The sequence below is a fragment of the Dermochelys coriacea genome, chromosome 3 (assembly GCF_009764565.3).
Source record: "Dermochelys coriacea isolate rDerCor1 chromosome 3, rDerCor1.pri.v4, whole genome shotgun sequence".
NCBI classification, from domain to species: Eukaryota; Metazoa; Chordata; order Testudines; family Dermochelyidae; genus Dermochelys; species Dermochelys coriacea.
In genome coordinates, this window is record NC_050070.1 from 105,117,375 (window position 1) to 105,133,463 (window position 16,089).

Consider the following 16,089-nt stretch of genomic DNA (forward strand, 5'->3'; position numbering starts at 1 on the left):
AGACACTCCAGTTTCCCAGTATCTCCACCAGTGCTACTTGTTATGGGGATAAATGGTTATGAAAACCGGTACCCCAGTAAAAGAAAAAAGGTTCTCTCGATCCCAAAGGATCAAGCCCCAGAACCAGGTCAATATACAAATCTGATCTTACCCAAAAATCACGCTGTTGCCAGTTCTTTAGAATCTAAAATCTAAAGGTTTATTCATAAAAGGAAAGAAATATAGATGAGAGCTAGAATTGGTTAAATGGAATCAATTACATACAGTAATGGCAAAGTTCTTGGTTCAGGCTTGCAGCAGTGATAGAATAAACTGCAGGTTCAGATCAAGTCTCTGAAGTACATCCACAGCTGGGATGGGTCATTCAGTCCTTTTTTCAGAGCTTCAGTGTAGCAAAATTCCTCCAGAGGTAAGAAGCCGGATTGAAGACCAGATGGAGGAGCTGCAGCAGCTTTTTATATTCTCTTGCCATGTGGTCTTTCTTTCTTTGTCCCAAGGACAAGCTGTCCATTACATGGCATGGAAAAACCTCAGAGTTCTGTTCATAGGCATGTCCCTGCATACCTTGCTGAGTCACAAGGCATGTCTGCCTTCTCTCAATGGGTCAATTGTACAGCTGATGGTCCTTAATGGGCCATCAAGCAGGCTAGGCAGAGCTGACACTAACTTGTCTGGGGTGTCACCCAGAAGCATAGCAAAAATGTGAAATACAGTATAGAGCCAGTATTCATAACTTCAACTACAAAATGATATACACATATAGACAGCATAATCATAATCAGCAAACCATAACCTTGTCTTAGACACCTCATTTGACCCCTTTATATAAGATTTGGTGCCACTACAGGACCTTGGTTGCAATGATGATCTATATGGTCCCAGATTATGTCAATAACGTCACAGAGCCCCAAATTTACTTCTCAAAATTCTCAGCTGAAACTTGTTTAATCAGACCCAGTTCACCTGTCCTTGGTTATAAGCCAGTTTACAAGAACACCAGCTGCTGAGCAAATGCCATTGTCCCAGCTTTCATTCATGCAGTGACAGAAGTGAATAAACGTTCACATTTGACTCTGCCTGAAGTATTTCATTTTTGTTTTCAATTTTATTTATTTATTTAGTAGTCCCATGAAACTCTCCCACCCCCCCCCAAAAAAAAACCTTTTCAAATGGTCTTTTTGAACTTTTCTGTTGAAGGTAGGTTTTCTGCCGGGGTCGGGGTCCTTCAACTAAATCCTGATGATTCATTCTTCCAATCCAGGAAGTTCCAGCATGCACCAATGGAGGGGTTCACCACAAAGAGCAGTATTGTTGTGATGGCTCAAGGAGTAAGGAACTCATCATGACTTTTCTAGCACATGTGGCTACTATATGTAATTTAAAAGAGGTGTCTTTCTGTATGTTGCATCTTCAAATTCAGAGGAGTTGCCCAGCTAGTTTATATAGCAGCAGTCATTTTTGTTTCATTTCAGATGCTAAATGTTACAGAGCAAGTCAGTGTGTTCTCTCTCATGGCGACTTTAGACTTGTTCTTTCTTTGTTGTTTCTCTTTAATCTGAAATTAGTTATTGGGTATGTCTACACTGCAAAGGTGTGGTCTTAACTCAGATTAGCTAACCACATTAGCTGTCTCGGTTTAAAATAGCAGTGAAGACATGGCAACTCAATTTTTAACTCGGGTTTGCAGCTTGAGTTCATCGCCATGTTTCCATATGGACCCTAACTTGAGTTGGTATGGGCCTGAATTGCCATGTCTTCACTGCTATTTTAACCTGAGGTAGCTAATGCAGGTTAGTTAACCTGAGTTAAGCACACACTTTTTTTTTGTTTGTAGTGTAGATCTATTTTAGACTGAAAAAAAATCTATGTTTGACCTCTGTGAATGGGAAAAGGTAGCAGTCTTGAAAATATGGAGGGAACCAAAATCAGATTTTTGTGTTTTCATTGTTATAGTCTAAGTGACTGATGATAATTTGTTAATGTTTAAATCCAAAAGAAGGTGAAATCTCAACACTAGACCACTAATGTTTCAAATGAAGTGTGCACTGAGCCTGTCTCACTCACTGTGCACACGTCTGTGCCTGGATGTACATAAGCTTTTATTTTGGCCTCACCCATGCTCACTAAATGGGGCCTGTTTATTTAACATATACTATAAGTACAGCGGGAACATTGGTTAAAAGAACTTCCTCTTAAAGGGGAACAAGCAGTGTAAACAGAATAATCTTGTGATAGTACTACATAAAGTGCCAGGACTAATACTATTGAAATGATTTGGCACCATGAAATGTTTTCTTATGTAGGTGTAACCAATAGGCAGCAGCTCTACATCTAAAATAATACTTGCACTAAGTGAGAGATTAAGGCAGAACAGACTTTACTAGAAATATATTCAATATCCATAAAGACACATTATCATAATCCTTTCTCCATGATCTAACTTCTACAAATTTAGATAAACAGAACTTAAACTCGAGCTACACAGCACCATCTAGCAACTCTAAATAATATTACACCCCCGTCTCACAAAAGAAGAGAGAGAAAAATTAAAGTTTATTATTAAAAAAAGATGTGTACATTCTTAAAACAGATATTTCAGGACACTGCTATTTAACATAAGACAATAGTACTCAAATGTAGCCTTTATGTTTATAGATTAGTCACTTGGGTGGATTTTCTTTCCATCATGACCAGCATGGGTTAGCATCAAGGTTGTTTGTGTCTTTGGGCTTCTTTGGATTCTGGCACCAAAATTAATGTATGGTTAAAGGTGTAGTAAAGTCCTGCTGGAGAAGGAAATTGCATAGATTCTGAAAACAGATCTGATAGGGTAGAATTCAAATGAACTGGATTACAATTAGCTTCCTGTTGTGAGCTAATGTCTGTGATGATGTCTAAACGTTCTTCCAGTGTCCAGCTATATCAGAGAGACGTTTGGTGTGTGTAACTTGGGGCCAGGTTGCCAAGCACCATCAGGATTGTGCATGCACATTTTCTCTCTTGCGCCCAGCTAGCGGAGAGGTAAGCTTTTAGTGTTCCTGTGACCAGAGTCCCAGGTGAGCCAACTGAGGTCACTCAACTAGGGTGAACTGCAAAGAATGGGGCAGACAATCCCCAACACTGGTAGATATTCCAATATTTAGATTTACCAAATCAGCACAAAACAGCCTCTATAATACCTCACTGGTTACCCAGAAGCCAACAACGTAGTTCCTTTAAAATAACCCAGCCTCAGGTTTCCACCCAGACACCCAATTCAAATATGATGAGGATCACTGAAAATCTTATTCATCATATAAAAAAGTTCTACCAATCCCAAAGGATTGGACACATTGCTTTCCACGTTAATGAATATTCCAGATTTTACCCAAATACCTGCTTATAGCCAATTCTTATTAACTAAACTAAAATTTATTGAAAAAGAAAAGATAGCATTGGTTAAAAGATTAGTATACATACAGACATGAGTACAGTCTTGAGATTCAGATTCATAGCAGAGATGCAAAAAGAAAAGGAGTACTTGTGGCACCTTAGAGACTAACAAATTTATTAGAGCATAAGCTTTCGTGAGCTACAGCTCACTTCATCGGATGCATTTGCGAATACAGACTAACACGGCTGCTACTCTGAAACCTGTCATAGCAGAGATGGTGACCTTTGTAGTTGCAAAGAGTTATTTCAGCAATAGTTCATAGATTATAGTCCAAAATTTATATTTCAGGGTGGTCCAGTCAGAACTGGACTCAGTCCTTATGGCTTTGGCTTCCCCTGCATGAAACCTCAGGCAGATCTGAGATAAAAAAGGATCAGGACCCAAGGGTCTTTTTTTACAGTTTTCTAGCAGCCACTTGACCACACAGTTCTGGGTGAACAATAGGCTTTCGATGTAACCTTCTGTTTCCTAAACTTCACCCGTAATTAACTACATGGATTAACATAAGATAATGTATCCATTAAGCTGCTCATCACAAACAATTAAACACATACAATTAGTATCACCTTTAATTTTCCACCAATACAGGTTTGCATTTCAAAGTTCTAGCCAATCTAACATCGAATGGCCCTAATTACCATTCGCATCTTTCTAACATGTCTTTAAAGGTGCCTTTGGGTTAGTTAGCCTGCAACTGTTTAACCCTTTCTGCCCATGCATTACACTTTGTATAAGATTTGTTGCAATTATGTAACAGTGGTACAAATAATGATTTGCATGGTTATATTTTAATTAGACAACATCACAGTTCCTCTTGTAATTTCTGCCCTCACAAATGTATATAGCCTTGTGCTTTTCTTGAACTGTAGCTGGGCCAGTGACCTTTAACTTTAAAAGTTGATTTGTGGAGGACAAAATTTAACCTAAATGATGACCCAGTAATTGATCAGGTGATCCCATGCCATCAGCTAGTGTACCCCTGTGCTCTAGCATAGCTATATATATGTCCTTGTCTTAAACTACTGGGTCCCAACAACTTGCAAGGGCTTATGGCACCACCTGAATCTATATGTATTAGTGTAGGCAACAACGATTTTTGACCCAAGACTTTCATGTGGCATTGAGTAGCAACTTTCTCTCATATCATTATTTTTGGGGGTGAAGAGGGTCTGGTGGCTTTGCAGTCCGCACATTCATTTCAGGTTTCCTATGATGCAAAGCAGGCCATCCACTTTCCCATTCTGCATTAGTGAGACAGGAAGGCTGCCTGCTCCTGCTGGCTAACTGGACTAAGGGATGCTCCAGAACACCTTGCATGAGTAGCCTGAATATTATTCTGGGGGCCTGTGATCAAAACCCAGAGTTTCTGGTTTGCTAAAGACATGTAAATGGAAGGCAGTGAGTTCTGCATAGCTCTATTTAAGGGAGGTTCATAAGAGAATTGGGGAAGGAGTTTCCCCTTGAAATAAATTATGATCAAACCATACCCTAAAATGGCAATGGTGAGTGAGAGAGGGAATGTCACGGTTGTTTTCTTTTTTCATCCTAGATGAGTAAGTGACCTAAAAAAGACAGGAGTTGAAAGTAAAAATTTAGAAACATAACTTGCCCAAAAACTCCACGGAAGTAAAAGAATAGAGCAGTGTTGAAATACTGTGGAACAACAAAATCAAATGTGTAAATGGGCTAGAGTTAGGTCCCAACCAAAACCCCAAACATTTTAAGAAAGTTTTCTCTGTGAACTTGGCAGGTTAGGCCTGTATCTGAACCTAACTCAGGCTAATTTCACAAAGGCAATTAGAGACCATTTTGCTTTTTTACAAGCTACTGTATTACCGCCAAGCAGCCACAGAAAAGTAGATAATCTGATATTGTGTCTTGTAAGCATTTGGAGCTTTACGCACTTCAGCAGTGAAAATTAACTTAAACTGATTTTCCTTTTAGAGGAGCCTAGTTTGGGTTTCAGAAATAAAGGACTTTAGTAGTAAGGCAGCAATTATTTAATTTTCTGATTGATTAAATTGCTCCATAAGTCACTGAACCAGTTCCTTCCAGTGACTCTGATGTGGTAATTAAAATAGGTTTCATTATCCCATGATGTGCGTGTCGGTGACTGATATGGTACATTTCTTGATGGCATTAATTAAGAACAAGAGTAAATTCCTTGCATCGCTGAAATAGCCAGATTAGAAAGAAAGCATCTGCAAGGTCTAAATAGCACTTGCTTGGAGTCGCTTCAGATATTAGAGCACCTGCTTTGCGCTGTGCATTCACCAACCTGAGATCTTGACATTAATTTGCAAACAAAGGAAGTTTCATTTAACAAGAAGGGCTTTACTTACCTTAATCAGTGAACAGAACTAACTTGGACCACCTACTATCTTCAGAATATACTCAGGGCTGTTGGGTTCTTTCTCTGGCTTGGACAGCCTGATGTGCTGTGTGACATTAGGCATCTAATAACCTTTCTGTAGCTCAGGTTTCAGAGTAGCAGCCGTGTTAGTCTGTATTCACAAAAAGAAAAGGAGGACTTGTGGCACCTTAGAGATTAACAGATTTATTTGAGCATAAGGTTTCGTGAAATGTGCTTCCCTACATTCTTAATGATAAGGTAGATTGAAAAGTAAATTCCGCTTACTGTAATTTATGCTGTTTGTTTAGTTTTTGCACTTCCTTAAGCTTAGAAAATGAAAGCCAGAAAGCGTTTATATATTTTCATGCACTAGTAAAAAGATACAATTTGTTTTATGAACATTGCAGGGGAATGTTTAAAACTAAACACGGACTGTTTTTGCTGCAATTTTAAAAAAATTCCATGCAAATGTTTATACCACTATATAGGGTTGTAATTTTTTTTTAACATAAATCCTGGGCTTATGGCACCGGATAGTGTCCTTTTAATACAGGAGTTTCCAAATGATGAATTGTTTGTTTTGTCACCTGACCTTCTGTTACTTGATAAAGAAGGGAAAGGGTGTTTTGACGATAACATTGAGGACACTTTCCTAATTACTTAAAGAACAGGGAGAAGGGATCATTAACATGATAAATGAAAGCTGAGTTAGCTGTTATTACAGGGTATGTGGATTTTTCCTCAAAGGGGGAAGGGGAAAACCATTTCCTGTCACACAAGTTGCAATCAGCTGTAGATCATATTAACTTGCAGCTTTAAAATAAAGATCCTGAGTATCCTATCCTACAGACAAGACTGAAGCAGTGAAGTGAAGATTTCATATGAAAAAAAGACAACATTGGTTGAAAATGCATGTTACAGCATGCATAACACCCTCTCCAAATAACGTACAGGCAGCTGAATCAAAGACCTCACACCTACTGTTTGCCTGAAGAGGGCTTTAATAACTAGCCAAGCCAAGTTCCCCATGACAGCTGAAAAGCATCAAGAGAAACAAACCTAGTTTTGCCTTCAGTTTGGATTTAATCTACTCCCTCTTCTCCTTGGATTTCTGTGACTTCATACATTTCTTTCCTTCAACATGTATTTGCAACCCACTCTTCTGCAGGATTTGGGATTCTTTTCAAACTGCCATAGATATTCTTCAGTTCTGTGGTCCCATTTCAGATATCCCAGAGAAAATATATTTTGGGGTGAGGAAGTCCAGTATAGCTAGTGTTTTTCAGTAGTGTCAAGTATTGCATGGGAACATTATGACTTGGAAGTTGAGCTGATTCAAGCCACTGTCACCTAACATGAGATGTTTTATCTGGGAGGAGACACCACTTGGCACAATAAGGGGACAGCATTCCAAAACTTGTCACAAAAACATTGGCACAGTAGCAATTAAATTAGCCATACAAGGAGATGAGCATCTCCTTTGCAGGTAGTACGCTATGTTCACAAGCAGTTGCTTTGTATGCTTGTGATTAAAAAGATATAAGTTAAACTCTGCATCCAGCCAATAAAGGTGCAGTACCCTAATTTTTCAAAGACTGATATCATGGACATCTTGTCCTGTATGGCCCAAAAAGGAAAATATTTCAGATTTTCTAAAATTCAGCAAATCTGCTCATCATCTCTCTCTCTCTGACTAGTTCAGAGCCCTGATGATTTCTTCATGTCCTCCTCTAGATTGTAGGAGTTATGCTTATCCAATCAAAGAACAAAAAAAACGGATGTGACTTACATGGCCAATCACAACTAATAAGCACCCCTCAAACTTTGTGCATAGACCAGGGGTGGGCAAACATCTGGGAATAGAAATTGTATGGAGGGCCATCAATGCTCACAAAATTGGGGTTGGGGAGGGGGTGAGGGCTCTGTTTGGGGGTGCAGGCTCCAGGGTGCGGCCAGAAATGAGGAGTTCAGGATGCAGGAGGGGGCTCCGAGCTGGGGTGGAGGAGTGGGGTGCAGGGGGGGGTGAGGGCTCTGGCTGGGGGTGTGGGCTCTGGGGAGGGGCTGGGGAGGAGGGGTTTGGGGTGCAGGAGGGTGCTCCAGGCTTGGATCGAGGGGTTCAGAGGGTGGGAGGGGGATCAGGGCTGGGGCAGGGGGTTGGGGTGTGTGGAGAGGCAAATTTGCACTTACGGAAGAAGTTCCATAAGCCAGAAATAGGATTTTTGAAATTTTTGCGTAACATACAGGTATACATTTCTGACGTACGCAAAATTCGAGTTACACAAGGCTTTCCGGAACGGAATGATTGCATAAGTCGGGGGGCATCTGTACATAGGTAACATGTCAAGCATTTCAAAAAGAATCTGGGGATGTGCTCCCCCCAAAGACTTTTGTAATTGTTAATGAAAAATGTTTTGGTATAGTATATAGTTGAAAGCAAAGAGTTTATTACTGGTAGCTCTGGATTCTGAATTAAATGCAAAAGGCACGAAAGTCTCATGTGGATTTCCAAAGATATTGAAATCTACAAGATACCAATACAGCACTTATTTAATGTGTTTTGTCGCAGTGTATAGTGTTCTCCTGTCTAATATTTAATTTTTATGATCATAGTATATTCATGGCAGGTAATATCAGCAATTTTCTTAACTTATAAACTATCACTCTGATCAAACTGGTAAAATTGTTGTTATCAGATTGAATGAAAATCAATCTGATTATTTTTAAACCAATCCTCAATTATGTGTTTTCCAAAATAGCAACAGACAGACCTTAAAAGGGTCAGAGGTCCAATTGGGATGTTTATCTGAATGTTCTGAGGTCTGCCAAGCTGGAGTGGAAACTTTGCAGTAACAAGTTGTCTTAAAATGTTTTCTGAAGCTTCCTGCTTTCTGTCACGCCAGAAATTCCAGGAGAGCAGCCTTTCTTCAGAACTTTGATAATTCTGCTCTGATCTTGAACCAGGAAGTGCAGAGGTACAAGAAAAAGACAGACAATGCAGAGAGAAAATGAACACTTTTTCAAAAGCTTGCAATTGGTTTAAAATCAAGTTTTGGATACTTCTTATTTTAACTGAGCCTGTTCACTTATCCTTACAAAACTACAGATGTCTTTTAAGTAGTGTGAAAAAATCCATGATATGCCCTTGGACACAGGTAATAAGAAGACACAGCAATTTATCTACTGTTAGCACTTTCACTTAACATGCTCCTGTTTATACTATGGGAGAACTTTGGAAGATGAGAATTTTGGCACAGTACACTAATACAAAGACAAGATTGTAGTAAGGGCAATGTAAATGTAAGCTAGAAATTTGGTATGAATTGACAGAGGCTTTATCTATGCTGGAGAAATTAACTGGAGTAAATACTGATTGTTCCCCCTTAGCCAATTAAATGCACCTAGAGTCCACACTCAAATGCACTTCAATCAGTTGTCACAGGGGCTACCACTGCAGGATATTACCTCCAGAATCTGTAGGGATAAAGTGTCTCGTTAGTTCACCAACTATCACCTCTCTCCCTCCTGCAACCATTTTCTCCACTCCACCAACAACTCCTCTTTTCCTGCTTTTGCAGGCCCTGATTTGCATAACAGAGGATAAGCATAACATGGGCAAGGGTGTGCTGCAAGAAACCAGGGATAAAAGCCGTATATGAGTCAAAGGTGTGTTTAACAGATCTGATTTATAGATGTTAGGCACTTTCCTAGAGCATCCTTGAGGAAAATGAATGGAACATTGTATCTGAGTCAATTAGTTATTTGAAAATTAACAAACCCACTTTCCTTCCAGGAAAGGAGGTAAATAATCTCTCCTCATTATACACTCAAGTGCTGTGCAAGCCAGAAAGATGATATCGCCAGAAAACTCAGAGCTGGTTTGAATGCATAAACAAAATCTGTTCATTTAAAAAAAATGATGGTACTAATACTGTAGAAAAGACAATGTCTAGTGTGGAGGTTAAATTGTCCTTGTGTAATATTGATTTACACAATCATTTTTTTTGTTAACTTGCACTGCCTTTTCCCTTTGTTAATACCACCTCCATATGCCTTTATACACTTAGTACGCACGCCCATATGCTAGCTCAGCAATACAAAACAGATAAAGATGGTAGGTAGGGAGCTCCCAATTCAGAAAATCTCATTTAATTGAAATAACAGTTTTTGGAGGGAGTGATAGTGCCATGTACAGGGAGAGCTGATATGTGTTACTCCCTTCTCTTCTGTGCTGCCAGTGGCACTTTGTTTTGAGAGAGAAGGATACAAGCAGTTCCTCATGGCTTATTAACCTCTTGAGGGGCACAGGCAGTATTCAAGTGTCAACCAGTATCCTACAGTCAGGTATTGGCTTTGTATGTACTGTGTTTATGTATGATGTTGCCCTCTAATAGCTGCCAAACAGAATGGATAAAGGACCTACTAGCACTGTCAGCCAACGGAAATCTCCTTTAGCATAAGAAGCCTGTGTTTTTGGAGCTGAAGAACCAGTGTAAATGTTGCAGCTTCACAGGGAGTGAATATGTGTGTTTACACAATAATTGTGCTCCATCTGCAGCAAAAGGATTCCTCACCTAATGTGCCGGGCACAGGGGTGAAAGTAAGTTAGAGAACTTACCAGTACGCCGGAGTCCTGAGCAGGGGGTGTGGCCTCAAATGGAAGAGGCGTGGCCTCAACCGGTAGAGGCAGGGCCTTAAATCCCTGGGCCCTTTAAATCTTGATTTAAAGGGCCAGGGCTCCACCTGCGGTAGTGGCAGCTGGGAGCCCGGGGCCCTTTAAATCACCCCCGAGCTCCCAGCTGCAGAGGCGGCTGGGAATCCTGGGGCTCGGGGGCGATTTAAAGGGCCCAGGGCTCCAGCTGCCGCTAATGCACTTTAAATCACTGAGGAGCCCTGCGGGCTCCCAGCTGCCACCGCTACCCCAGGGCTTGGGGCTCTGGCAGAGCTTTAAAGGGCCTGGGGCTCCGCTGTGGTAGCAACTGCCGGAGCCCCAAGCCCTTTAAATCCCTGCCTCAGGCTGCTGCCCGAGCCCTGGGGTAGCGGTGGCCGGGCTCCATTGGAGATTTAAAGGGCCCCACGGCTCCAGCCACTGCTACCGCCCCGGCCCTTTAAATGCCCGCCGGAGCCCCACTGCCACTACCCCAGGGCTTGGCAGCAGGGCTCAGGTGGGGATTTAAAGGGCCCCAGGAGGGTAGCGGGGGCTGGAGCTCCAGGGCTCTTTAAATCCCCGCCACAGCCCCACCCCCCACCCCAGGGCTTGGGCAGCAGGGCTCAGGCGGGGATTTAAAGGGTTTGGGGCTCCAGCCACCGCTACCGCCCCGTCCCTTTAAATCACCTCCAGAGCCTCATCGCTGCTACCCCAGGGCTTCGGCAGCAGGGCTCAGGTGGGGATTTAAAGGGCCCTGGAGCAATAGCGGTGTCTGGAGCTCCAGGGCCCTTTAAATCCCGCTACCGCCCCGGCCCTTTAGATCCCCTCCAGAGCCCCGCCGCTGCTACCCCAGGGTTTCAGAAGCAGGGCTCAGGCGGGGATTTAAAGGGCCCCGGGGGGGGGTAGTGGCGGCTGGAGCTCCGGGGCCCTTTAAATCTCTGCCAGAGCCCTGCCACCGCTACCCCGGGGCTCAGGCAGCAGGGCTCAGGCTGGGATTTAAAGGTCCCCCAGTAGCAGTGGCTGGAGCTCCAGAGCCCTTTAAATCCCGGCCTGAGCCCTGCTGCCCGAGCCCCGGGATAGAGTCAGCGGGGTTTTGGCGGGGATATAAAGGGCCCAGAGCAGTAGCAGCGGCTGGAGCTCCAGGGCCTTTAAATCCCAGACCGAGCCCTGCTGCCCGAGCCCTGTGGTAGCGGCGGCAGGGCTCTGGCAGGGATTTAAAGAGCCCCAGGGCAGTAGCAGCCAAACTAAGTTCTCTTCCTTATGAAAACAATTTCATTTTCCTTGTCAAATTCATCCATATAGGAAATTCTAGGGAAGCAAAATCATTCTGCTATTCAGTAAAGAGAGCATATGGCTACTGTACAACTTGAATAAGGTATATTCCCTTTTAAATGTTCCCTGGCATCAGTTCAGGTTTTTTTTTATTCTAAATTTAACTTCTTAGCATCACTGCACAGGGACTGGTTATGGGGAAACGCCAAACAATATGACGGAATAGGCAGCCAATTTTACCATGTTTTTTTTTTTTCCAAAATGGGTCATGCACTAGATTTTGTGCACTGAAAATGTACCCTTAGGTGGGTTTAGGTTGCTAATGAAGTTTTGCATCTTCTGGTAATTTATTATTACAGTGATCTCCAGCAGATTGTACTGCAGAGGCTGCACACAAAAAAATAATCACAACTTGGAAACTCATTAAGAAGCAGTGCTGAACTTTTATAAGCGCCAGTTTCCGGGTGCATATAACAAAGAGCATGCAATCTTGTTCCAGACCATGAGAACTGAATTCTGCTGATGATTCACAACGGACACTCCATGGCCACTCATCTTACCATGGCGATGGCATAGAGTCTAATGGCTCCGGTTCACTTACTATTTACCATCTAAGAGCACTGTACACACTCATTCACTACCCACATGGGAAAGAGAAGAATTAAATTTTTTTAAAACCACACACAACATTACATAAAATCCAAAGAAGATGTCATTAAAGAGGACAGTGTTGGTGCAGCTGTGTTGGTCGCAGGATATGAAAGAGTGGGTGAGTTAATATCTTTTATTGGACGAATTTCTTTGATGAAAAAGACATGCTCTTGAACTCCACAGAGCTCTTCTTTAGCTCAGAAGCCTGGCTCTTTCACCAATAGAAGCTGGTCCAATAAAAGATATTATCTCACCCACTTTGTCTCTCTCATTGAAGAGGACAGTGTCAGTCAGTATTAGACTGATCCAACATTAGATCCCAAATTGGGTGCACAAGGTTTCCCAGCAAATGTGGGGGAAAGAGAACTACAAACATGCTATAGCCAGAAAAGTTCATTCAGAAACTTAATATCTAAATCTTTTAACTTCTGAGTTCAACACATACTGGCTTCAGTTCTGTTCGGAAAGAGATTGAGTAGACCAGAGGGTCTGATTGTCACATTTCCAAATTCAGAATGTAAAGTATATTTTCACTGTAATCCAAAGGGATATAGAAGCATGAATGATTAACAAAAGCTGGGAGTTTCATTTTGTCTGATTTCCTGAAGTTTACCTTGCAGCATCAAAAAAGTTGGTCAGTTTTTGTTGATTGTGTGCCTTACCTGATTTGGAACTATCCATCTATCTAAAGAACATGGCACTAACAGTGCTGGTACAATTATTCCAGGAAAATGCAACTCATATAATGAAAAGATTTAACCTACCCAAAGATGACAATTCTACATCAAATAACGCTGGACCTAAAAAAGCTTTTTGTGGGTCTTTCAGTGTATAATAATATTGTCCCAATATAACTGTTAAGTAATATGAGCAAAGAATACTTAGAACTGGAATAACCAACTATTTTATCTCCTGGATGTGTACAGCCTTTTACTAGCAAACAGGAATCCCAAAGTGACTCCTGGACCTGTCACTTGTTGTGCATCAGTGAATTATATCAGCAGGTGGAAAAAAAGTCCTTATTTTAAAAGAGCTTGTTGTTATATTTATGTATTTGTTGTGTATTTGCATTATCATCACACCTAGGAGCCCCAGTCATGGACCATGGACTGCTGTGCTAAGCGCTATACAAACACAGAACAAAAAGTCAGTCCCTGCCCTGAAGAGCTTACAGTCTAAATCCCGTCTGACCTAAACTGGTAAAACAAAGTGCATGTTAGCCTCTCCATTAAATGCCATAAGGCATCATTCAGAAAGTTGAAACCTCAGAAGATCCTTACTGAGGATTATTTCAACTTCTGCACAGCAAATTCCTCTCATATGTACTTAGTTTGGATTTATTCACCTTCCAAAAGAGCAGTGAAAGTCAAATTTAAGTATTTCTCTTAAAGCTTACACAAGTTTTGCCAGTAGGACACATTACTGTTTAACATGGGGTATTTATGTGAGCCCCATTACTGTTGTATCTGAACACCTCCTACTCTTTAACGTGCTTATTCTCACAACACCTCTATGGGGTATGGAACTGAGGCACAGAGAGACTAAGTGACTTGCCCAAGGTCGTACAGGATATGATAGAGCAGGGATTTGAACTCAGGTCTTCTAAGCTAGTAGCTTAACCACTGCACCATAATTCATCTCTGTAATACACCTATACACCATTACTTCTAAAGCTAAAGTATAACTTGTGCACACACACTCCTAAGAGAGAGATTTTCTTCCTGAATCTGAACAGCAAAGAATGCGGCATTAAGAGTATTGTGGTTTCTTGCGAGATTGAGAGAAGACTTACAAAATTATGAAATTTTCAATGTTTTCTTTTTAAACAGTGGAGAAAGTTGTCCTTGAGCTCCAGCATGATGGTTTTTGTACTAATTACTTTCCACAGATACAACACACTCAGGGGAAATTGGCACCAAGAAAAAGGTGAAAAGACTGTTAAGCTTTCAGAGATATTTCCATGCATCCAGGCTGTTGGGTGGAATTGTACCACAAGCCTCTCTGTACTTACTGGATGAAGACTACCTTGGACAAGCAAGGGTAAGAGACATCTCCAAATCCCCAATCCTTGAAAATATCTTGCTGAAGAACATCATTTTATAACTTGCTTTTCTGAAAAATAAATGGGTGGATGAACTGGCTAATTTCACCCCCCAACAATTGTACTATACTTTCCCATGGGTTTTATGCTCATAGCATTAAGGAACGAGCATCAGAGTGACAAGGAAATGTTTAGACTTGATGCCAAAGTTCAAACTCAGCCAGCCCAAATTACAATCTGGAATTGTTAAGTGATGAACATACAGTTATATGCCTGAAGGATCCCTATGTGAGTTACAAATGTAAACTGGTATAAAACTATACATAGGATTAATTTCATCCTCCAAGGAAATGCAGCCACCTCTGCAGCAACTATTTAACAGTTCATCGTAACACTACACAACAGTTTAGGCTAGAAAGTGAAGAATACTACTTGAAAAGAGAACTCATGGTATGCAAAATATAATTCTAATTCTTCAACCCTTACTCACACTGATTAGCATTTACCCAAATGATTGGTCCTATGATGTCATTAGGATTACTCACATGAGTAAGCCTTACTCAGTGCAAGAAAGGGTCACAAATTTTGGAGCCCACTTGGGAATCTGGACAGTGGTAGGTGCTGCCGGAATAGCATGACAACATAGAATTTGCCATATTAGGTCATGCAGCTGATCCAGGTTCAAAATCCTGAATGCACTTGATCAATTGTGTAATGCTGTACATGGTGGGTGGTTCTGTTGGACTCCTCTCTGAGACTCCATACAGCATGAGATTAAAGGTTGTTCCTGTGTTTGCTTGTCTGGATAGTACAGCTAAATTTTTAACAGGTTTCAGAGTAGCAGCCGTGTTAGTCTGTATTCGCAAAAAGAAAAGGAGTACTTGTGGCACCTTAGAGACTAACAAATTTATTAGAGCATAAGCTTTCGAGTGAGCTGTAGCTCACGAAAGCTTATGCTCTAATAAATTTGTTAGTCTCTAAGGTGCCACAAGTACTCCTTTTCTAAATTTTTAAGAGGGCATATCTCTTACAAGGAACTAAGACAAAATGCAAGAATCAAGTCCTCAGGAGAACTCACATTGTATGAGTGTAGCAGGGTGATCACCCGCTCCTGCCCTGAAGGGCTTGAAATCAGCCCTGGGAGAGGGCTAAGGCTGCAAGAGAGCTGCTGCTAGGGAAAGCAGCAAGCCTCAGCTGATTGGGGAAACAGCCACAGCCACAGCTGCAGCCATGCCCCAATCAGGCCCCAGCTGGCCTTTATAAGAGGGCAGTGGGCTAGGAGGACACACTCTCTTTCTAGATGTTGAGAGGGAGGGGCCTGACTGCTGGGAGCTGAACAGGGCACTGATCAGTGGAGCAGTGTTGAAGAAAGGCCAGAGGAACTGGGGAGCTCTGGCCTGAGAAACCCCCAGGCTGCAGGCCTTGATGAAGGCCTAGGAAAAGGGTACTGGGGTTGCAGAGGGCAGCCCAAGGGTAGGCAGAAGTAGCAGGTCCCAGACCCTCCTTGCCGATGATGAGTGGCAATTATATTGCAGTCTGCCCCAGGAAGTGGGGGCAAGATGGTGACTGGCAGTAGCCAAAGACTGAAATGAGGTGGGGCTAGAGGGTGGGGGTCCCCTGGTGGGGGGAGACCCAGATCTCTGGGGGTACTGCCAGGGGGCAGTACCCTGGCTTGAAAGGGGCACTGGGGTCTG

General features: G+C 42.0%; 1 protein-coding gene and 1 long non-coding RNA gene across 4 annotated transcripts in view; one reads left to right on the plus strand and one right to left on the minus strand.

The window, feature by feature from the left end:
* The window catches only part of PDE7B (phosphodiesterase 7B), a 301,162-nt gene that overhangs the window by 255,096 nt on the left and 29,977 nt on the right, over nucleotides 1-16,089 (plus strand). For all 3 annotated transcript variants that reach the window (XM_038396477.2, XM_038396478.2, XM_043511023.1), the window contains one exon: nucleotides 14,243-14,394. In XM_038396477.2, the coding sequence (XP_038252405.1) occupies nucleotides 14,243-14,394 (152 nt within the window). The remainder of the gene's footprint in view (nucleotides 1-14,242; nucleotides 14,395-16,089) is intronic.
* Nucleotides 2,536-15,543, minus strand: LOC122459360. The gene is made up of 3 exons (XR_006279988.1): nucleotides 15,474-15,543; nucleotides 14,366-14,466; nucleotides 2,536-2,786 (listed from the first exon to the last, which is right to left on the minus strand). It is a non-coding gene; the product is annotated as an uncharacterized LOC122459360 (long non-coding RNA).